Here is a 25,983-nt window from a genome sequence, read left to right on the forward strand (position 1 = left end):
TTATAATTTTTTTAATTTCTGATCTGAAGTCTTATTTTTATACAGTTTTTAGCATATATTTTTAAAATCAATTAATTAATAAGATATATAAGAAAATCTTAAATAACATTTGGTTATTACATGATTAAATTTATACATATATAAATGACTTATCAAAGTTAATATATATTATAGTATTTATATCATGTATAATAATTTGAACATTTTAAGAAATAATTTTTGAGTTGGTTCTTGTTGCTCATCTTTCCATCTTTAAGGGATGAAAGAATTTCTTATGATTACATATATACTCCCTTGGGTTTCATTTTGTCTTGAAAAGGGTCTGTGGATGTTGTAGGAACCAAGGATAGGCAAATTCATTTCCTACTGCTTATCCGGTTATCCGTTAGATCCGCTGCAGGTGCTCATTAAAACCCATCCGGTGCATAGGATGGGTTTTAATGAGTTAAATTGAGAATACAGATGTTTGTAAGGAACCCCTGTAAGTTATTTTTCTTGACACCAGGTAGGGAAGATAATCATGTCCTACCACGCATTAAATAAAATGATAACTCTTTTGAGTGGGAGGGTACATGGATAAATCTGAGTCATAGTGGATATGTAGTTCGAACTTAGCAATAAATGGAATCTATGAGTAAACAGAACAATTAGTGTTTAATAGATAAAAGAAATATACTATATACATTGCTCCAAATCGAATACAAGTTAGCATACTCAAACTTGGCTGAAAAGATAGATATATTATTATGCTGAATGTATACAGTTAATCTATAATGAGAAAGTAACAATTTCTATCCTATCCTCAAGAGAAAGAGTTTATAAGTATATTAAAAATCACACTACTTTACGATGTAAGTCAGTAGGTAGTCTTCTTCTGGTCAGCTATGAAGCGTTGATATTCTGGACGACAGCAGTGAAGTTCGATGGGAGAATGAAAATCTTGGTGGGAACTTATAGTGCATAAGTTAAATATGAAGCAAGACTTGTTATGTCAGACGATCGTCTTCTATGGCATGTTTGACTTCTCATGAACTGCTCTGGTGACTGCTTGGTGACTGTCCCGCAAGAAGGGAAAATCAACCTTCTTACCGCACTCTCTAGCCAATAGCATCCCAGGGGGACTGCGATTTCTTTGTGATGTGTGACGAGTACAGAGAGGGTAAACAGACATATGGCCATCCAAATTACAGATAAAGCCGTGTGAGAAAGGACGTTGATTTCCCTTTTCTCCAAAAATGATGAATGTTAATACCCCTCTTGTAAACAATATTTAGAGAAATAATATATTTTCTTACATTAATTGACCTAATAAGTCCAATTCTTACAATGTCATTAATTTAGTTAATTACATCAGCATTATTACTTCTATTAAATATTTATATTTATTAAAAATTCTTGATTACAAATTAAGAAAAACAAATAGATGTATTGTCTTATCAATCTCCCCTATACTCCCAATCTCCCAATCTCCCAATCCCACACTAAGATGAACCCAACTCTGGTTGTCAACCACACCTTGATCCAGTCTTTGTGTAATTAGAATTAGATTTTAATCTTATTTATTTTCTGTGAAAATACTAAAAAAATATATTTTGTATTTTAATATTAATTTATTTTTAAAATTTCATTGCTGATTTTACTTAAAAACACAACTCAGGAAAAAAAAATTAAATATTTAATATTTGATTCAAAGTTAACAAATTATAAAGAATATCCAAATGAATACTTTTTTATATTTTCATTACACCAAAAGACATTCAATAGCATTAGAAACATATTCAAAATTCATATGTTTCAACTTGTTTGCCCTCATGAGATGAATGGAAATAAGGCAAATATTGTAATCAATGTCTGTTACAAAAAAAGTAGCATTTCAGTGTTTTAGTTAAAAGTTATACATTTCTCACAAAAGGTTTCCACCATGAAATATTCTTTTATATCATAATTGTTTCAATTATAGTTGCATAACATTCATTAATTTTAAAAATACTGTAATCCATGTAAAGACACTGAAAGAAATATTTCTAAGATGATAACTTCAATTTTTAACAAGCGCACTTGTTAGAAATGTACATATTGGAGATATTAGAGAACAGTATTGAATTTAATATTGAAAATATAACACCATAAACATTGCAAATTGTAATAGAAAAATGCTATAAAATAAAGATCCAACTTCATATCAATCTCAAGGTAAACATGTCAGATGCCATATTCCACATGTAATATTTACTATTATTCTTATTACTGTCATTACATGCAACACACATTGAGTGTAATATGATGACCAGTTGAGAAATATATCAACAAAAAAGAATAACACTTAATTATAGCATGAAAGGCTAATTAAGTACTGTTATAAGAAGCTTTTTCATAAAAGACAGGAAAATAAGGAATGTATTTGGGTCTGTAAGATGCAAGGCTAATTTACATTTATGGTATGCAGTTCCAGCCAAAACAGTAATCTTTCTGTTGCATAGATTGGACAACAGTAGATTAGATGTATTTGCTCCTGTCTCTGATTTACATGTGCAAAAAACTGTATAAGTATCAGTGGGATTATATTGATATTTTGCCAGATAGCTATGAAAGTTTCCATGACCTATGAATATTTGAATTGTAATGTTGGGTTGAGACAATGCTTAATCTACTGAAGGGAATAAATCTTATTATTTTTTCTGTATGTGTATTATTCTAATAAATGTTTCAGTTCTCCAAAGTTTGTTGATATAAATATGAGTTTAGGTAGTGTCTAGAGTATGGTATATTTTAATATTCAGGTTATTGTTAGAAGTAGCTGATTTGATCTATTAATTAATTTCCAGCTCTTGTGTGACCAGGAATGAATAAAAATAGAGGCAAAGTCCAGACGTTGTTGTATGATTTTGATTTTGTTATTTTGTGTATTCCTATTTTTCATTTTCATTAAAGCTAATATGAAGTTTATAAAAATATCTAGTTTGCTCAGTATTGTAGTTTGGAGGTTTATAGGATTACCTTGTAGATGGCATTGAGGTTTGCTTGAAAAAACAGTTGTATAGCATGGGTATTTGTATTGAATAACATGCAAAAATGTGAAGTTTTTATTATTGTAAATACATATACTAGATCCCACCATGTTGTCTTTTTTTTTTTTTTTTTAGCCATCTATATAGATAATAATGTTTGCAGTTTTGCAGATGAACATTCAAGAGTGATTTGCAGATTTTTCCATTTATATGTAGGGAACTCCTTGGTAGCAATTCCATCATCTCTAGGCAGCATATGTGGTAAACTGGCTAATAGTAAGTTTGAATTTAATTTCTTTACATAAGAGGTTCATAAATAGAACTTTAGTGTTTCTTGGTTTTCTACTAGAGGCCACAGAGCAAGTTTTAACAGTACAAGTGGGGTATCTGTAGAAACTGTTCTATAATCTCTAGTAATTTTTGAGCAAAGATTCTTTGTTTAGCTTAAGAATCTTGCAGCAATGTACTTCTTTCAAAGGACATGTCCCCATGATGAAACCATATAGAATAACATAGGCTAAAAGGCAAAATCGCTTGAATCAAAATTCTCATATTTTTGAATCTAGATCACAAATATTCCTGCATATTTAACCAGTTTATTTTTCACAAGAACCTCAAGAATACCTCCACTACTAATTGCAGATTTAATTTTATCATTCTGAGACAAAATGTATTTAATGGCTTTCATCATTATTATGAAGTCTGAGAAAGGAGAAGCCACCTTGTAGGGTAGGTTTATATTTATATAATTAGTTCTGACACTTTCTGAACATTTCTGGCATCAAGAACTTCTAATTTAATGTTTCCATTATTTAAAATAACATACTTTTCAACAAATACTGTTGTTTCTTTACTGTTGAAGGATTTTATCAATAGTTTCTTTATCTCTTTAGAGCATTTTTGTGTCATCTGAAGTCAGTTTTAAGATCACAGTTAGTGTCTTAAGAGATAAACTTCAGTTCTAGGGGAAGTTTTCCTTGCTATTGAGACAATCACATATGTTTGGAGTCTAGTTTGGTAAGACATACCTTTTTATTAGAGTTGGATGAGTTTTTCTTGTGTTTCATACTTTTCTAAAAGGTGGGAATAGTCTTCTCTGAGTTTGGTGAATAGTATGTCTAACTTGTAATGTTTCAGTTTGATTTATCAGTCTTTTATTTGTAGTTGGATCAATTTTGTACACATGCTAATGTCTCTAAAAATGTTTTTTCAGTTATCCTGACTGAGAACGAAGACCTCTTTGAGTGGAAAGCAATTTAGATGATCTGTTGAGTATCCTGTTAGGCTTAACAGTGTATCTGCTAATAAACTTAAAATAAGCAGATTAGTTAAGAAAGCACAATAAAGTAACAGGCTGCAGCAATGATTACTAAGTTGATTAAGTATCTATAATCTTTTTGGTGAGATCAAAACTTAAAAAAACTTACTATAGAATTGGATGTATTGTTGTAAGGCATGTTTCCTCAAGCACTAACCTGCCATCTTCCACATGTAATATGAAAAAATTTTATGCTTCAAATAAAAAATTCATTTTGAGATTCATAACAAAGAAAATTGTATGATTTATTTTGCTCCACCCTGTCTAAGAAAGAAGCAGTAATGATTTAAATGATAATAATTAATAATGGATTGGACTTTTTCATAAATTAACATAAAATTTTTAGTTGTCAAGTTAAAAAAATCTTTTAAACATAGTTACAGGTATAATGAAGATATTTATTTTAAAGTTAAGAATGCATGTATCTAAATACAGTATTATATCATAAGACTTTTTATTACAAATTTTAAACTTAAAAATTGATTTTATAATGTTTTTAACGGCTTAAAAATATTCAAGGTTTAATTGAAAGAATTATTTTATAATGTCATTTATATAATAAATTAGTAAAGTTATGAAATTTAGTTATAATAATCTGAAAAATAGATTAACAGTTTTATAATCTTTATAATAGAAACAATATTTTTGTTTTGTTTATAGTGCAGATGGTGCTGTTTATTGCTTTGATGATTTAACGGGTGCATTAGTTTTAACTCATAAACTTGTTTTATCTCCAAAAGATTTTCCAGGTAATTTGATTAAATTATAGAAGAAATTGAATTTTATATTTTAAAATTATGTTGATTTAGAATATACTTTATGTAAAATGTTTTAATGTTGTTTGTTATAAAATTCAAATGATATTTTCTAAATTAAACTTTTTTGAACCCAAACCTAATTATCAAAGCACAAGATGAAATAAAAATTTTTAATTTAGGAAAAGTCTTTCAAGATATAAAATTAAATAAGAATTCTGAAATTGTATTTGATAACATGAAAAAATTTAAGGATATTCAATCTACTAAAAGTTAATTTTTCAGTTTAATTAGACATACTCCCACAAAGTCAAATAAAATTTTCATTAAAATTTTAGGAAATTGTTGTTTTTCATCACAGATTTTTCAGAAACTATAAATGCATTAATCCTTGGCATGTATTGATGCCACAAAATATTTTATTTCATATATAGTCATAGAAGAATAATCAATATATTTTAAGAATGACTTTTATACTTGATTACATATCTGATATATAATACAACAGTCATTGAGAATTTATAGCAACATTCAATTAATAACTTTCAGTTTTATATTAATTTTCATAAATAATAATATACCATATTGCATGGATTGGTATCGTAAAATTGTAATGCAGTTGATAAAAGGATATTGTTTGTACACAGTTTATTGAAATAACTTATATTTTATTGGGCAAAAATTATTATTATACTACTTTTAATTGTTATGTACAAGTTTCTATTCAATACATAAATATTAGGAAATTCTCTGAAGTGTGGAATCATAAAAATATACATACAGAGGGGATAATAATTAAAATTATAAGATATTATAAAATCAAAAATAACCAGTGGAGCATAATAAAGAAATGGACAGTTATGAGTAAATTGCAAATTTTTAAATACATTCATTATAATGATATGAGATGCTTTGAAAGTTTTGGCAAAAATCTGTTTTTTTGGAAGAAGATTTAAAAATTTAAAAGTCTCTTTTTAGTAGATTTGGTAGCAACATTTATAATTTATGAATATTGAAATAGTATAGATTTTGAAGACATTTTTTTCCTAGATGTTTATAATACTTCATATCATAATAAGTTCAAAAATAGTCAAATTAGAAACGTTTGTGGCAAATCATAGAAAAGTAAATGTCCTTTTTTTGTCTTTCACAAATAGATTTTATAAGTTGATTTCATAATTAAATTCTCTTTGTAATTTCTAGAATTGAATGATCAAATTTGTACAGGTTACAGATAAAAATATATTGTAATTTTTCAAACCTAAAACCTTATTTAAAAATGAAAATATATCTAATGTTTTGTATAATATAATATTAATTAAAATTTCTAACTAAAATAAATAATAAATTTAAAAAATTAAGATTATTCTGTTTGAATAAATTATTCATTTCAAAATTTACAGGTTAATTATTAACACAAATTGTTCTGATAGTTATTTATAACTTAATTGAATAATATGAAAGAATAAATATTTAAGTATGATTAAATAAATATTTTGGAATGAGTTTATGTTAAAATTACTTTTCTGTATATTTTTCCATATTGTCAATAAATTTTTATTGTATTTATAATCATCTTACTTATTTGAATTTGATAAATATCATTAATTCATTCATTCATTAAATTCATTAGTATTTTTATATTTAAATAAAATCAGAACTAATAAGTGTATAAAAGTATTATATATAAACAATTTTAATTGAATTGAATATTTTAGATTCTACTACAGCAGCAGGTGCAGTTACTTACCTTAAATGGAGTCCTGATGGGATGGCATTAGCTATGGCATGGGAAAAAGGTGGTTTAGCAGTTTGGAGTGTGTTTGGATCTTTACTAATGTGCACTTTGGGATGGGAATATGGGTAAAATTATTATACTAAAATCTCTTGAAAATATATCTTTGTGATTAAAAATTTAAACATTTTTCCATTTTAGCTCTGTAGAAAGTCTAAAGAATAATCCTTTCAGAATCAGTTCTCTGGTAAGTTATTATACTTAAATTGATCAGTTATTATTAAAAATGTACACAGTCAAAACTTGTTAATGTGAACATGGTTACCAAGAATTATTGTTACTACAAATTGTTTCCCAATTCCTCATTAAATTCAATATGGATTAAAATACTTTTTATTAATATTTTCATACTAGATACATTTAACATGAAATTCTGTTTAAAATGAACTGATGATTTTTCTGAGAAAGAATTTCCTTGTGTGGAGGACCATAGGAAAACTTTTTCTTAACATGATCTAAAACTTATTTTTTTCATATTTTCTCAATTATTGTGAATGTGAATTGGATATTTTAGTGAAGGAAGTCTTTCAGCTCTTATATTTGCATTGTTTAAAAGTATACCAGTATAAGATAAGGACTACTTTGACTGGAAATATTTGCTTAGATATCGAATAGATAAAAGATGAATTTCAGTCTTTGTTCTTTTAAAAGCATGAATCTCTTTACTTGCAGAAGAGAGATCCATAACTGATTGATTTTATGACTATGACTAGGATTGAACAAAAAGTTGCAATTGGGTTACTGTTTTAACTTATTTTATCACTTTGGCACAGATATTGTATGCATTTTGGCAACTTATGATGACTTGTTTTTATTTCTCTTTTTAATGTTGTGCTACTTTTAAAAATCATTTGGTGATAAGTACTGTATATAACTTAAATGTCATTCACAGTGCTTACTATCTTACTATATCTCTTGCACAAAAATAAATCATAAAAGCTTAACAAGCTTTTCTTTGGAAAAAAATAAATTTTGAACAAAGTGGATAATTTAAAGTTAAAAAAAAAGCAGAAATCGTGAAAACTTACTTTTTGTTATTCCATATTTTATTTTATCGAAAATTGAAGAATTGAGAAAATATTGAAGCATTTTACATGAGTAACCAATTTGAGTGTGCCCAAAAATGGATGCAAAAGGTAAAAAATGAAAAAATGCTAATATACTCTTTTGACATGTTAGTAAATTCTAACAAAGCCAAAACTTATATATATTTTTAATCTTTGTTATTATTATTTATGTATATGATGTGACTTCTAGCACAAAATCAACATTATGATTTATTTTCACTAGTATGGCTGTATATACAGGGTGTATCAGTACAGTGGTTACAAACTTTCAGGAGAGATAGAGTACACCTAGATGATGGAAAATCACATAGCAATGCATGGTTGGAAACGTTTTCCTGGTGCAGTAGTGACGACACAAAACATGAACAGGGTGAGAAAACATGTTTATTATTCTTAGTACAGCAAAAATGCTGGGACGTCTTTGGCTGGTGTAGCGACATCTATCACATACACCAGCCAAAGACGTCCAGCATTTTTGCTGTACTAAGAATAATAAACATGTTTTCTTACCCTGTTTGTGTCCTTCCTTTCTTGTGTTTTGTGTCAGGAAAGCATTTCCAACCATGCATTGCTATGTGATTTCCCATTGTATAGGTGTACTCTGTCTCTCCTGAAAGTTTGTAACCACTGTACTGATACACCCTGTAGAGAATAACAGGAAAATTTTCTTGAAGATGAAAAAATATAGTTTACATGTATTCATTCTATAATCAGTTTAAAATGATTTGTGTTCAAGGCTGCTCTCTATCCTGTATCACTATTTGTGGCATAAGGTTTTTATAGTTTTCAGTAGTTTAGTTTTTTCTATATAATTTATAAATTCTTTTTTATGTCATATTATTGTTAATTGTCTACTTGGACTTTACTTATTAATAGGACTTTATACTGGTGTTTAAAGATTGGCACAATAATGAGAGTTAGTTCAGGAAAGAACAAAATTTCTTTATTATATCACCTGTAGTAATAATTTCTGTACACATATTATACGTGTTTTGGGCTAGCATGCTCCTCATCAGCAGTATTACTACCGAACACTAAAAAGTAACAATAACAAAACAAATAAGTTACTGTATAACTTAAAATTTCTTATCAATCAAATACAATTTTAAAACTTACTGTAAATACATATTCCAATCCTGTGTATAACTGGATAATATTTCTTGTTTTACAATTAAACACTTCACTGTATAATTAAAATTAAATAAATAAAGTAAATAAAGACTGTAAATTATTAAAATCTAACATCATGTAAAAATTTCATTAAAAACTTACATCAAGGTTTTGTTTGCCACCATTCAACAGCGTTATGATAAGGAGCCTATTAACTATGCTTTTTTATAAACATCATCAGGTATGGTGCTCCAGGATTGGTGGATTATACGACCCAAATTATTGTTTATTCTATTTCTTTCTTTCTTTATATTTAAATGTTCGTATAATCGACGTTTGTAATTATTTGATTCTTTTTTCTTAATTTTTATAGTATTTTTGTCGATTTGGCACCCATAACTATTGCAGTGTTCTGCAACTGCAGAATTTGCATAATTACCCCTTATTGCACATATGTGCTCTTTTATTCTTGTGCTTAATTTTCTTTTGGTTTCTCCTCTATAAGTTTTGGCCAGATCACATCTTTTTTATGTCGTTCATTTTTTTTTTATTGTTATGATTATACCTTCACTGCTAAAAGTGTCTTTTGTCAATTTTATCATTATTATTTATATATTATGAATTTACCTAAAGCTTTTGAAATTTATAAAATTTTACAATATTGTACTCACAATGATAATATTAGTGATAAATATTAATTTATTAAAACCATTGTTTGTAATTAATATCTATATGGAATGAAAATCCGATAAGATTGTGCAAATTAACTAATAAACAAGAAGCATTGCAATAGATGATGAGATTTAAACTGTAAAACTTTGGATAATGAAATAAAAACAAATAATGTATTAACTAAATACAGCTATAAAGAAAAATTCTTATGCTATTTTTTCATTTATACAATTGATATCATTAAAATATTATTTTAATATCATTACATGTCACTGGAATAAAATATTGAAAATCAACATTTTTTGATAATTTATTATTGTCATTGAGATATTGTAAACATACAGATTTGATATTGACTTATAGATATCAAAATAAAAATTATTATTTGCTATAAAATTTTACTTTGTATTATTAACTTTATAGGAATGGGGAGCTGAAGGCTATCATCTATGGATGCTAACAAGACAAAGCAATGATTCCAATAATAGTTCTGTATTAAATAATGAACAGAATACAAAAGTTGCAATTATGCAATTTGCCAAGAGTGCTTTAACTGTTAATGCTGGAATGGTATATATTTTAATAATTATTGATTTGATTATTTATTTTAATATATATTTATTGCATAAAGTTTCATATTTATATTAAATAATTTTTAATTAAGTTATTATAATTATAAAACAAGAAAATTTAGAAAATTAGACTCAGTTTGAATGAAAATACAATACTTTTGGTTGATTGTTTTCATTACTAGTTTCTTTTGATTTTATAAGCCTAAATTTTGTCTTATTTTTTAGTAACATCAATCACACAGAGATACATTAATTGAATATGTAGCCTTTAATATTGTATTCAGAAATGCATTTTGGGTTCTATTAATAGAACCTGAAATGCAATTCCAAATACAATAATAATCTACATATCCAATTATTGTATCCCTGTGTGATATTGAAGTTACAAAAAAAAAAAAAAAAAATTAGGCTTAGTAAATCAAAAGCAAATACAATATTTTATAGAGAATATTTTATATAAAATAAAAAGTGTTGGACGATACAGTTCAAATCATTAACTTAGTATATATCAATATTTTCTATTGCTGTAAAATAAAGTTCATTAAAAATATAATTTTGTCATTTTTACATGAAGTAAAACATTTGGCTACCCCCCAAAAAAAACAGTGTGGATTTCTATTTTTACAATATGGTGTAAAGAATTTTGCAATTTAGAAAAATAATTTTATTACTTAACCTTTCAAATAAATAAAATAATCAATTCTTATATTCACTTAATTCAGATTAATTATTCCATTTTTTTCATATAATACTTTTTATTTCATATGCTTTTGTAGAATTCTTATAACAGTCTTATATTTTTTTAATTTTAGAAAGATGCCCCTAAAATAGACTAATATGGTAATAATATTTATTGAAGGCTCTGTAACAATCAATTATTTAGTATTAAAAAAATATTTTTCAGACTGGAAAAGAACATGTTTTTTTACAAGCTGAAGATAGATTGTTTATTAGTGCTGGAGCTGACATTGTACATCAGCTTCATTCCCCTCCCTACCATTCATTTGTTGATTATCATTCCAAGTTTAATGAATTTATTGATATTGAAAATGGATATCAAGAGGGAAGGTCAGAAAATATATGGAATAACACTCAGATGACTATAGGAAACAAACAATGGATAATAGTGCCAGTAAGTTTTTGGATAAGGATAAATTGTTCTTGTACATTTTATAAGTGTATTAGTATTTTATAAAAATGTACTTTTAGAATAATTCAACTTATTTTATTACATTTAATACTTTGATAATTAAGTCTACATATACAATGTGTAAAAAATATATATATACTAAATCAGTACAGTAAAATCTGTCCAAAACAGAAACCTGCATGAATGGAAAAATTTCTAACAGAGCAATTTTCTAGTTAAATTTTACTATAAGCTTTAAACCTGTTCACCAGGAAAATGGAAAAATTTTTGATTATGAAGAATATAATTCAACCTGAATAAAGAAGAAAATTAAAATTCCATTTGTAGACAAAATCATCTCCAGGTATAATTGTCACAATAGAACAGTAAAAACTGTATTCCAAGAATGTGTTTAAATCTTTTCAGAAAAATGAAGATAATATGATGAAGGATATACAGATTAAAGCTATCTGTTAATTTTAGTCTTTACTGGAATTAACCAAGAGGGGTTTTTCTTTTTTATTGACCCTTTCTTTCACGTGGACACTAAGAGGGTCTTTTTTCTGTACCCACAATGGAAATGACTGGGTGTCGAGGGATGAGGTTGACATATCTAGGACAGATCACCTATGAAAAATTTCTGGATAGTTGCTCACCTGGATTCAATCCCTATTTCCCAGAGTAGTATACTGATGCTTTACTGCTTTTACCATCCAGCAGTAACACTAGTTCTTGGTTTTCAAATCAGTTTTCTCAAATGTGTTCCTTATGAGCTCACACAAAACATTGTGTGAGCTCATAAGGAACACATTTGAGAACTCAATCTAGATATTCAAATATTCAAATCCAAGTATTTGAAAACTTAGATGAAGTTCTCAGGAACAACATGAACTTTTTAGAATCAAATAATTCTTAACTTTCAAATACTTTCAACTTTATTTGGAATCACTTTGGATTCATTTGAGTAAATGGAATATAAAATGTATAAATTAATAAATTGTTTTTTATGTTTGTAACAAAAGTGATTTTATTGTAAAAATGAAGATAACTGTGTGATTTTATCTGATAAAGTTTAAAGATAAAAAAAACATACCTGTTCAAAATGGAAAAATCATTTTGTGAGATTCTGGTCTACACAGGTTTTACTGTCTTCACTTCATTGATAGTGTATTCAATTAAATTATTTTCTCTGGATAATTGTTTTAGGAATTTTTTTTTTTCTTGTTTATACAAAAATAAATGTACAAATGTATAAAAGTTTTTATACATTTATAGGTTTCTTATTCTAGAAAAATGCAGATTCCTCCTAAAAAGTCACGACAGATCAATTTCTTCACTTTTTCCAGCAAATTTTTTATTTTAAAACAAATGTTTTTGTCCTTTAGTGACCTGCCTCAAGTTATTGAATGGAAAAATGAAAAACATTAGAAGATTAAAAAAAATAAGCATTCTAAATTATAACTTGTTTTTCCATTTGATAACCTGCCTCAGGCCGCTAAAGAAGGCTGAAAACATTTGTTTTGAAATAAAAAAAATTTGTGGGGAAAAAGTGAAGAAGGTGATCTGTTGTGGCTTATTATTGTAGATCATTTATAATAATATAAATAATAGTGACTTGATTAAAACAAATTATTGTATAATGATAACTTTAGAAGCATGAAACTTTATTTTAAAGTAAAATATATTTTTTCAATAAAATCTGTTAAAATTAATATTTATTTTATACTGGAGGCTAATTTTTTTTATAAAGTCTATTAAGATTGCTACTTAATTTTAAAGATTTAATATAACTTAAGGATTTAAATTATAATTCTGAGTGATAATTTTTATTTTAGAATCAGTAATGTATTCCAGAACAAAATGAAAATTAAAATATTTTTTAAACATTTTAGACATTAAAACATTTTTTTAAAATTTCATAAAATAAGATTTAGATATGATATGATTGAAACAATTTAGATTTTGCAATGTAGATTTTGAGACTATGTAATCATTTTAGTGATATAATTTTGTAATGCATTATCATATATTCAATTTTTTTTTTATTTCTACATAAATTTATATTTAAAACAATTAATTTTAAATAGATTGGAAGAAAACTGAACTATATTTGAAGAAATATTAAAAATCAGATATCTTTAGGAATTGAAAATATTTTAAAAACTGAAAAATTAAAGAATTTGTTGGTTTAATTGAAGTGGAATGTTAGTGAAGCTTCTATGTGGCTTCTTAATTGTGTTCATTCTTAAAATCTGTTCAATCGATTTTGATTAAACTTTGCCATTTTCCATTAATTGTGATGAGGAATCCAGAAATGTAATAAAAAATTGGGATCTATGACTTTATTTTTGAGATATAGGGTTGTTTCACAATCACACACGACAAAGCTAAATCTCATGAATTGTACAACTTTGTCATGCAACATTTCACAGTTGCAAGCACATCTTCAAAATTTAATAGGCTAATTTTGATAAAACTTTTCCATTTTCCATTAATTGAGATGAGAGGAGTATGTAAGGTAGTAGAAGTGTAAGGTCCATCTAAATGTGAAAACTTCAGCAACAAGTTAATTAACTTTCCTGACATTTAAAATTTTAGTGGAGCCATCTGTTATGATATTTCATTTTTTAAAAAAATTTATATTTTTAATTATTATAAAATGGCAAAAAGCTTAATTTTCAGGGTAGGAATGGGTTTCATAAAAAATTGTAAATGCAAATAATGGGTAAAATCATCCTTAAATCCTACTGTACTTGAGATATAACACATGACTTTTTATTTTCCCACCCCATCAACTTTAAATGACCAAAATTTAATAGCATCAATCTCTCTAATACACAAACCTCCCTACAAAATTTCAGAAATTTTAGATAAAAAGCACAGGAGTTATTAAGCTTCAAAGAGGATGAACAAAACGGTACCAAACACACACAAGTACACATACATAGGAAAAAAATCACTGAATGTTTTTGTGTTTCTCAACATTTCAAGGTCCCCTGAATCGAAAAATATAAAAATCTTGAGGTGGATCATTTTATGACTGATTGCCATACTTTTCCACTATTATATATAACAGAACCAGCAAGGTAAAAATAGGAGTCCATGAATAACTACAAACCTCATTGGCTTTTCCATTAGAATTACAGATTCATCACCACTTTTTTTATTTTTTTATTCAATTGTTGCAAAATTTCCCAGAATGCATTTTGGCTTGTTTGAAACACCTTCCTCAGCCAGGTAACTATTATATGAACCAAAAGTAAGTGGACAGTAAATTGACAACATTTATTCAGGGATACACAACCTTTTCTGAAGAAGAGCCAAGTTAGGATTAAGTTTACTGACCAGGGGAGCCGGACCATTTTACAACCTTCTTTGTTGACACAAGGTCTAATTACTTTAGTCGTGGGCAGTGTTGACAATCACGGAAAGTTTATAGCTTGACATGGTTTGGAATAATTATTAAATCCAAAACTGTTTAGTGCAATCAGCTTCCTTTAATAGTTGGAATAGAGTCATAAAATTAAATTTTCTTGGTTCAATGTAATAATTAAAAATGTCTGCCCAAAAAAATTTTTTCTATTTTTAGTTTATGAAGAGACATTGTTGTAAATAATTGGTTGTTATAGCATTTGTACATTGCTTTCTGAACTCTGGTTGGTTTTTTCTAGTTTGAATGACATTAGGTTGGCGAATAAGTTTCTTTTCAGAAAAGATTGTTTCAAATTTCTCAGGAAGTACCACACCCTCTGCGACTATACCAATAAGAATCTAGAATGTAAACAAATGCAAAAAATCATTATTTTCATGGTTTTTAGCTCTATTTTCACTTATTTTTATGTTATTCATTTTTATGTCATTCATGTTATATTTATGTCATTCATTTTTATGTTATTACATAGTGAAGTGAGTTTCCTCAAGAAAAATTTTATGGCTAAATGTTTCAGATAAAACATTAATGGCTTTATTAAATAGTCTATCAACATAAAAATTAGAGCTAAAAAACAGAAAATATAGCTACTTTAGTTCATTTGTTTACAAGCACACTTCAATGAAAGAGCTCGAGTGGGCATGGTTTTGGCAGCAATTTTTCCAGGCGTCAGATTCTTGGTTACTTTTATTGGGTAAAGCCAAGTCTTTCAAGCCTAAAAGTGCCAATCTGAGCTTAAAAGAAATGTAAGCAATAATTTTATCATCCAATGAAGTGGAAAAAGTTCTCCATAGACTTAACATAGGAAGGGTTTGTTTCACTGTATTAAGGTAACAGGACCCATATTGCAACAGAGCAAATAATTCATAGACACACTTGAAAGAAGGGATTTGGCCTGTACCTTCTGTGGGCTGCATAAACATTGAAAGGGGGTTGTAGGTTGTGCATCCCTGATTTATTGAAATTACATATACAATTATATTTACTAATACAATACAATACAATTTTATCAATGTGGTGCTCAAACTACTGCCCATCACAATTTAAACAGCTTTGAAATCTACATTTAACCATTTCATGCTTCCACGAGCATTTTTGCACAAGTACCTTCATGTATTAATTTCTTGAAATGCATCTCTGATGTAATTTTTTAACCATAACCAAGTTAAATATACACAATTGTTATAGTATAACCCTAACACAAACCCTATTTCACCTACTGTCTGCTTACTTTTGGTTTACCCTGTACATTTGACATTATAGTGTTATAAACATCTATAAAAGAATCTGATAAAGTAAAAATACAATATTCATAAAAACCGACAATTATCATACATTTTTGCCATATTCAACAATAACATGGTAAAAATGTATGGTAATTGTCGGTTTTTATGAATATTGATTTTTTACTTTATCAGATTCTTTTATAGGTTTTTATTTATAACATCATAATGTCAAATGTATATGTAAGTTACCCAGCTGAGGAGGGGCTTTTTGAACAGGTTGAAATGCATTGTAGGAAATTTTGCATTGATTGAATAAAAAAATCACAAAGGTGTGTGATGAATCTAACTATAATGGAAAAGCCAATGAGGTTCATAGTTATTTATTGCAAATTAATTGATAATACAGATTAGAAGCCTATATTGAAGAGTTCATGACTATTTTTCAATATACAAAGATATATTAAAGTGACAATGTCCATGCTCTCTGATGCAACTGAGCACTCCTAATGGAATTTATGCCTAGCGGACAAAAATAAAAACAGCATTTTGTGCACTTAAAGGAAAATAGATGTGAAAATTGAACAAAATACGAGAACACAGTAATTGTTGGTGATTGCTTTGTTATTGGATTATGTTATGACAGCCATGCAATGTCCTAGTAACATTTATTTTTATAAGATTAACTTTAGTTTTTAATATGAAATTCCTTTGGTCATTGTTGTATATGTATTGATGTATTTCTTTCATTGGTTAAATGTACCTAATAATAATTATTAATTTTACTATAAATCCAATTTATTATATTTCTTCCTAATTTATAAGTATAAATTTTTAGCCAGGCATAATTAAATTTCCAACATTGATATTTTTAGATTCCTTATTCATATCTGGGAAATAACTGGCCCATAAGAGTAAGTTCTATATATTTTTAATAATTAACAATTTTTGCTTTAAAAAAAATTTGATAATTTATATAAATGTTTATTAAAAGTATTAGAAATTAACTTGTTTGTATACATATAATTATCATTATTAATTTTCCTAATTATTAACATTGCAATATTTTAGCATGCATGCATTGATCCATCTGGTCAGCATGTTGCTGTTGCAGGTAGAAGTGGGTTAGCTCATTATTCTCTTATATATAGAAGGTGGAAACTGTTTGGAAATGAAACACAAGTTAGTATTATTTATACTTTTTAGTATTGAAAATGAACTATTCAAGTAGACTTTTTATCAAAAATAAATAAAATTAAAGCTTTATAAAAAAAAAACTTATTTAACTTATTTATTCAAATAGCTTTTATTCAAAAGCTTTAATTAAAATTTAATAATTAGAATAGAAATATACAAAATTTATTTTATTATTAATATATTATATTTCATAACATTTTTAAGGAACAGGATTTTGTTGTGATGGGAGGTTTACTCTGGTGGGAAGATTATCTTATACTTGGATGTTATAATTTGAGAGATATGAGAGATGAGGTATTATTCATTATTCTTATTTTAAAGAAATATAAAGCTTAATAAATCTAATTTGTTATGCACAAACTCTTTATATTTAAGAAAGTTTTTAATTTAATTAATCACTCCAAATAGAATAGAGTTTCTGAAAGTTTATGCTGTGTATTGTGTCTACTATAAATAATATTTTTTTTTTCTTTTCCATTTATCTGAATTTTTGTCTTTAATCATTATTTATTATTTAAAGTTTTATATGATAATTTATTCAGTGTAAACTTCCAAAAATAAAGAGATATTTGTTTTATTGCATTAATTAAAATTGAATTATTAGAAAATAATCGTATAAAAAAATCAAAAGAATAATCTATTAACTCATGTAATACTTCTATGAATTTGTAAATAAACAATTCCACACTTCTTTCTTTAGGAGTACAGAAAAATTCAAAAATACCTGATCTTCAGAAGCAGTACAAAAAATCTAAATTCAAACGAATGAAATTTTGTGGATGTCTATCTACTATCTCCTTCTCAGCACTGTTTAAATCATTTAATAAATACACACACCTGTTTTATATTCGCTGAGCTTATTGTTTTATTTCGAACGTTTTCAGCCTACTATAATAGGCCATAGGCCAACGAACAAAAATGTAAAGCCTGAAGATGGCCTATTATAGTAGGCTGAAAATGTTCGGAATAAAACAATAAGCTCAGTGAATATAAAACAGGTGTGTGCATTTATTAAATGTTTTGTGGATGTGTTCAAATCTAGTTTTCATGCTGACTTTGAAGATGAACTGTTTAGCTCAAAAGTACTAAGGCATTTTTTTGAAATTTTTTGTATTTCTAAAGAAAGCAGTGTGGAATCAGATTTTTTTAAAATATGTATTCTATTGATGTACTATTAATAACTTGCCAACTAAGCTAATTATATTTAATATCTATTGGTTTATCATACAGAATGGTTATGTAATAAAAAGTTTAGACACAGCATTATATGAAAAAATACACAGTGAAAATTGCCATCAACACATATTGACTGTGTGATTCATATTTAACTGTTATACTAGCATGTTTAACTATGAATTAGATTTCTAAAGCATTGAGCAGGACAGGATTTTCATATGAAAATGAAAAAAAAAAAAAAAAAATTCAAATGATTGAATAATTAACAAACCAAATTTTATTGTGAAATTTAAATTATTACATATTCTGAAGTAAACAATACATATTATATTCTAATCATAATTAAAACTTTCAAAACTAACTTTTTATTAATTAAAGCAAATAGTTTTGTTTTCATAAATAATTAACACAATTTTCAATTTCTTAAAGTAGTAAGAAAAATCATCATTATTAGAGCTTGCTCACATTGATTTATAAACTGTTACTTAATTTAAATAATTTCCAATAAAACAGATTTTGTTCTTGGTTTAGTTTTGTGTATGCAATAAAAATTAGGCCTATGTTAAAAGTTAGTAATTTGTCTTAAATTTAAATCTATTTTAAATAATAGTTAATATAAGCAAGGAAGAAATAAAACTTTATGTTTTAAAAAAGAGCAGGAAAAAATTATTTTGAATTTTCTGAAAGTAATATTATGACTAGATGAACATAAGAAGGGTGTAAAGAGATAAATAGTCTTTTCTTAAAATAACGATAATAGATTTTTATCATCATCATTTATTATTTATTTTGGGAAATAGAATAATTAAACTAAAGATAAAAAGAACAATTTGTTTAACTTTGTTTTCAAAGACTTTATAAATTAACATAATATGCTTTTAAAAATGAATTTTTAAACAATTTCATCAAATAACATTCAGAGTATATAATATAGAAAATTTGATTACTTCTTAATAAACCTAAAATGATGATGACTAATTCTGTAAACTTTGACAAATAAAAGATGATTTCTATAAAATTAGCAAAGGTTGCATATTTTTTGTTCTTCAATACAGTAAAACTTCTCTAACTCTAAACTCCAAGGGATAGGAAAAACTTTGAGTTAGAGAACAATAGAACGAAAAATGCTGATTCTGAATCGATTTCTATTATCCCTCTTGTATTATAAAGAATCTTTGATAGTTTTTTTGTTTTAAACAGCTTGTGTAATGCCTTTCAGCAAAATATTCAATGTAACTAATGGAATCAGACAGTTTTGCAAGTACATCTTGTTGAGAAGTGAAAGGCTGTGTAAATTTGGATGAAATGCAAACTGAAACATGAAATGTTGAAATTTCATTATTGTAATAATAGCATTATTTTTTCTGTATTTAAATAGTATAAGGAATTTATAAAACATTAAGATAGTTAAAATGTTTTAAGAAGCACTATTCCTTTATATCTTTTATTGTGGATGCCGTTGTACAAGTTCGTGAAATTGTAATAAGAGATTACTAAATATATCTCAGAATACTAACTGATGAAGTGAATATAATGAACATAACAGAATAGATTATTCTGCATAAAAATTTAAGAAAAGAAAATCTGTAACGTTTTTCCTGAATGAGCAGAATCCAAGAAGAGTTACATTGTATAAAGATTTCATGCACATTTGTCAAGATTTTCTGAATTTTCTCAATTAACATTTTTACTGAAGATGAGTTATGGATATTTCAAAATAATTCAGAAATAAAATAGAAGAGCATGCAATGTAAATTTTAAAATCTTTATTAAAGTTCAGAAAGCGTTATTTGTAAAAATCCATGATCGGTTGAATGGACCATATTTTTCCAACAAACTAGGAGTGATCCAAAATTTATTTGTATGTGAAGAAAAGAAAATCAATAGGGCTTTATATCTTGTAGATGTTTCAAAAATTATTGATGTATATTTGTTAGATGAAGCCACAGCTTCAAAGAAAAGATGCATGCTTTTTGCTGAAGGATAATGCTCTCATCCAAATTTGTTACCAGTTAAATTTAACATAAAAATTATCCATAAAGAGAAGATATTTCAGAATATCAAAGATCAAAAGAAGTATAAATTGCTAAATGAAATATTTTTCCTTTTAAACATTTTCATTGTTTCTCTTAAAAACTTTTAGAATGCTACAGTTAATGTATCCAGGTAGAGAGAGAGACTGTATCATTAACATTTTTCTCTTTATTTGTGCTAGTGTAAAAATTTTGTCGTCACCCTTTAAACCATATTTTCACAGAATTACTGGCATGCCAGTCTGTTGAAGGAGACCAGAAAATCAAATATTTCCATATGGTGAAAACCAGCATGCCAGTTTAAGTGATAAAAGTCTTTTAGTTTTTTATCACTTCAGTTTTTTAAAATCCCTCTCTAGTGGGATTTAAAAAAAAAACTAGAGTTAATTAAGGTAAAAATGAATGCATTTTTTTCTAAAACTGTGAAACTGTTAGCATTACATCAAAAATTACAATTATACATTTAATTTCACGTTGCTTTTTTTTCTAATAACAAAAAATACTTGTGGAATTCCGAAAGTGCTTTTTTTTATGTTTATTTTATGGTAATTTCATTCACATTTAATAAACATATTAAATTTAAGAAACTGGCCCTAAATTATTCTCCATTAACATTTACTTTGTGAAATTTGAGAGGAAGGTGTTATTTTGAAGGTTGGAGTGAATGGTCAATGTAGCCCACACTGGCTATGTAGTAGTAGTGTCAATAAGTTGTTAATTCTTTTATGGTCTTGTAAATGAAAACTCTCTTCCTGATTTTAAGTCAGTCAAATTATAATATTATATTGTACTCCAAAGAATTTTTTTTAACATTTGTTTAACAACTAGATTTGTTACATCTGATTAATTTTATTTTTTAGTCAATTTAGCTGGCATGCCAGTAACTTGGGATTTCTGGCATGTTGGTCTCCCTCATTTATATGTGACATGCTGGTCATTCTGCAAAAATACAGTATAACATAATAATACATCAAAGACAAAGGTTACATTTAAGAATTGTTTGCATTATCCATTATCATTATATCTATCTAAAAATTTTTATTCATTTCTAAAATTATTTCAAAATTTTTAATTTTATATATTTAGACAAATTGTATATAATCTTTAACAAATTAATTTTCAATAATTTTATCATAAAATGAATGGAAATTATAAATAATATATCATTAAATATAAAATTATTTTGATGAATATGAAATGTTAGTTAATCAGTTATTATGTTATGCTTTTATTTTTCAGATTCGTTTGTATCCTGAAGAAACAAAATTAGATAATCAGTTTGTTAGAGTTATCAAAGTATCAACACAAGTTCTTCAGTTATCTGTTCTTGGTGATCGTCTACTTAGTTTTTGTGCAGATTCTCATCTGACATTATATCATTTACAAAAAAAAGATTCATCTTCCAGTAAGTAATAAAATAGAATCTATTTACATTTATCTTGTTGTTGGTAATTAATCTTGAAATTATATAAATTGTAATTGAAATAAATATAAAAATGATTATTTCTTAGATGTTACCAAATAATATATACACAGTGCGGCAATTATATTCCGGGACTGGATCTATAAAAATGAAACAAAATTTTATTTAAATCTTTTTATTAAATTATTCAAAATACTCTCCTCCTGCTTCAATACACTTTTTACAGTGATTCAATAGTGATTCAAATGCCTGCTCAAGCTCAATTTTTGGTATTGCCTCTAATATGCGCGTAGACTCTCTTTGGATGGTTTCAATATCATTAAAAATGCGTCCTTTCAACTTCATTTTCATTTTTGGAAATAAAGAGAAGTCACATGGTGCTAAATCGGGGGAATACGGCGAATGATTCAACACACAGACTTGATTTCATGCCAAAAATTGACGAACAATCAATGATGTGTGACTCGGTGCATTATCGTGTAACAAACACCAGTCATCAGAATTGCGATATTCTGGTCGAATTCGACGAATTCTTCCCATTAATCGTTGTAAAACTCCCAAGTAGAAAGCAGCAGTAACTGTTTGACCCTGTGGGACAAACTCACGGTGGATGATGCCTTTGCTATCGAAGAAAACAATGAACATCATTTTGATTTTTGATGGAACTTTTCGTGTTTTCTTGGCTTGAGGTGATGATTTTGACTTCCATTCGGCACTTTTTGTTTTGTTTGTGGGTCATATTGAAAACACCAGGTCTCGTCACCAGTAACAATTGATTTGAGGAAGGTTGAGCTGTTATTTGCTGCTCGTACAATCTCTCTGGAATGTTCCAGTCTCATCAATTTTTGCTCTTGGGTTAGTGTGTGCGGAACCAATTTAGCACAGACCTTTGTTTTGCCCAAATCTTTTTTAAGAATTTGTCGTATTGTCTCTTTGTTGATGTTTAATGCTTGTTCCATCATTCTCAGTGTCGCATTGCGATCGTTGGATACAAATTCTTGCACTTTTTGAATCGAATCTGCTGTTTGAATTGTTATTGGCCTTCCCACACGTTTGTCGTCCTCCAGTGATTGTCTGCTTTCCAAAAATCGCTTGTGCCACTCAAAAGTCTTTGGCCGTGATAAACACTCACTTCCATACACTTTTTGCATCATTTTGAATGTTTCTGTGGCACTTATGCCAAGTTTAGCGTGAAATTTAATAACAGCACGTTGTTCCATTATTGTTTTCCGACCTGTAACAAAATAAACTGATAAACAAAATATCAAAAACAATGATAAATGTCAACCGATTTAAATAAAAGTTTTAGGTTATGTTCATATATGTCCAAACTTCATATGACATAAAATTTAAACAGATGTCGCTACTGGTTGCTGAGATATAGCTTCAGTCCCGGAATTTAATTGCCGCACTGTGTATATAATAAGAAATTCTATTTAAAAGTAATTACTTAACAATTACATAGAATGAAAATTGTATGAATTAAATTGAATTTGTTGTTTTAAAGAAAATAGTTTGTTTATCACTGAGTGCATTTGAATTAAATAAATTAAATTTTAACATTTTATAGAAAATTATTTAGAAATATGATAAATATGTCATATAAATTAAAATATAATTCTAATATATCTAAAATATAATTTTAGATTCAACTTTGCATATTGTTCGTCTACACGAGTTAGATGTTTCAAATTTAGTTGTTCATCCTGCCTGTGTTGTCTCTGCAATACTGACATCATTAAGAACTGAAATAGGTAATTATAAAACATTATATCATTATTTTAATTATTTAAAACATTTGATTGAAATATATATATATATATATAGTTTTTCTCAAATTATATTTACAATAAATTATGAATAATCATGTTGTGTTGTGGCAAAGAAAACAATTTATATATATATATATAGTATTTATTTAAATTATAGAATTGTTGATACATTCTTTTTATTTAAATTTCTACATTTATATATATATTTTTGAAAATTATTAAAAATGTAGACTCATACTGCCAGTTACAGAAAGTCTAAGTCATTGGCCAGCTTTCTTAAAATTTGCTTTCAGAAATAAGCTTTCTACTAGAGGCAGTCAAACCTATTGATCAAAAACCATTGATAAAAGTTATGAAAAAGACTCTGTTACAGGCAAGTCTAAACCATGCTTCAAATTGTCAAATGCATAATTTAGGACTAGTTATTATCACTGCCAAGGTCAAATTTAGCCCATGAACATATTTGACCTATCACTTATAAATGACTAAAAAAAAATAAGACTGTTTTTTAGTATATATATATGTGTGTGTGTGTGTGGAATACACAAAATTAATTGTCATTGATACAATAATGAATTTGGCTACTAGCTTTTCACTTGGCTGTAATCATATAAAAAATACATTTTTTGTAAAAAATGTTAAGAACTAAACGATGTTTAGCATTATAGACAATTGCAAAAACAACTTTTATATAGAATTTCTTCTTAAACTTCCAGTGAACTTTTAAAAACAATGACACAAATCAATCTTTTATTGTAGGCTACGACTTACATTAAAATATGTAAAGAAGGAACAGTGTCCTCTCCTCTGTCAGTGGTGTTACTTTAAAAATTCCAACAACGAAAATTGACTATACTTTGTGTTTAAGAATAATTTGAAAAAATTTTTAATTATTACTGGCAGAAAACACTTTCATTTTTTACATATTACATACTTTATTCAAAACAATATAGTTTGATCTTCATGCCAAATATTAGATAAGAGTAAGTAAAGACATGCTTTACTTTTTCTTGCTTTATTCAAACAAAAATAAACTATATGAGGATATTAGTATTTCTGCAAAAATTTTATTATCTGAACATGTAAAAAAAAATAGAAAATAGTTTCAGAAAATGTTTTGTTTTCTGTTTTGTCTACATTTATCTGTATTTTATACCTTTATTTTTCTGGCTTAAATCAGAATTGATGAAGTTTCATATGGCACTGGCATGTCATTTTTGTGAATATTCTCCAATCTGAAAAATACACTTTTTCAGAAATAAAATGAAAGAAATATTTTTACTTTTACATAACCTCTCAAACATGTTTATATTACCTTAATCATAAAATCTTTTAATTTTGTCTTTTATTTTTTTAAGCTAAATATTTTAAAAATTGATATACGTATAAGCAAAAATTAAATTGCTAAATTTTAAATAAATTTTATTTTTATGAATTGAACCAAAATTTCCAGGCTGTTTTATAAATTGCTAAGTTTTTCTATAAAAAAAAGCAGATTTCAGTCTGCAGCAGATTATATGCAGTATATATGTATTGTATGCATATATAGATATATGTAGACATATAAATATAAATAGGGATTACAAAAACTGGTTTTGGATTATAAATTTTTATCATCTTGCAACCTAAAATAAACATTTTTTTTTTTTTTTTTTCTATCAGATATTAGCTATTACATTGATATATAATATATATGTATGTATTGTAGTATATGCACTTATATATAGTAGAGTACTGTTTACAAATATTACACCACATAGATATTCAATTTACAGAACTGATTATCTGTATGTTGTATTGCTGATGATGGAAGAAAATTAGAAAATTTTACTCAAAAACATTACTGAAAATAAACATTGGTTTCAGTAAGGTTTGAATTTTTTGTTGAATTTAGTAACAAATTGGTGTTTACTTTGATTTGAAATTATTCAATTAATATAATGTATAATATATGTATATAACATGATATTAAAATGATGAAATAGTTATTATTATAATTACATAACAATGTTTGTCATCAAAAATTGTTTTGTTTAAATATTTTTATTCAAATTTTTTACATAATATTCATTCTCTAAAAATTTGCATAAATTGTTGAATAAACTGCATGATCATAATTACTGTTGGCATTTATTTAAAATTTTTTTAAATAAATATAAAATTAAAGTCAGGTGGCCAAAGAAAGGTGATGAAAGTATACTTCTAAATGTATGTGGGCGTTTATTTTTACTTCAGCAAGATCCAGCTCATCGAAAGGTAGACACAATTAATAATAATCAGGTATTGACTCCAAAAATTACTTG

At 26.6% G+C, this 25,983-nt stretch overlaps 1 protein-coding gene across 1 annotated transcript in view; it reads left to right on the forward strand.

The window, feature by feature from the left end:
- LOC136975872 (guanine nucleotide exchange factor subunit RIC1-like) overlaps nt 1-25,983 on the forward strand; it is a 97,095-nt gene that overhangs the window by 36,337 nt on the left and 34,775 nt on the right. The window contains exons 8-18 of the mRNA XM_067271017.1: nt 4,987-5,075; nt 6,800-6,944; nt 7,018-7,063; nt 10,149-10,295; nt 11,202-11,429; nt 16,955-16,993; nt 17,151-17,261; nt 17,481-17,570; nt 21,725-21,890; nt 23,555-23,662; nt 25,848-25,960. Of these exons, the coding sequence (XP_067127118.1) occupies nt 4,987-5,075; nt 6,800-6,944; nt 7,018-7,063; nt 10,149-10,295; nt 11,202-11,429; nt 16,955-16,993; nt 17,151-17,261; nt 17,481-17,570; nt 21,725-21,890; nt 23,555-23,662; nt 25,848-25,960 (1,282 nt within the window). The remainder of the gene's footprint in view (nt 1-4,986; nt 5,076-6,799; nt 6,945-7,017; nt 7,064-10,148; nt 10,296-11,201; nt 11,430-16,954; nt 16,994-17,150; nt 17,262-17,480; nt 17,571-21,724; nt 21,891-23,554; nt 23,663-25,847; nt 25,961-25,983) is intronic.

Source organism: Centruroides vittatus, unplaced genomic scaffold (genome assembly GCF_030686945.1).
Source record: "Centruroides vittatus isolate TY-2023 unplaced genomic scaffold, ASM3068694v2 contig_391, whole genome shotgun sequence".
NCBI classification, from domain to species: domain Eukaryota; kingdom Metazoa; phylum Arthropoda; class Arachnida; order Scorpiones; family Buthidae; genus Centruroides; species Centruroides vittatus.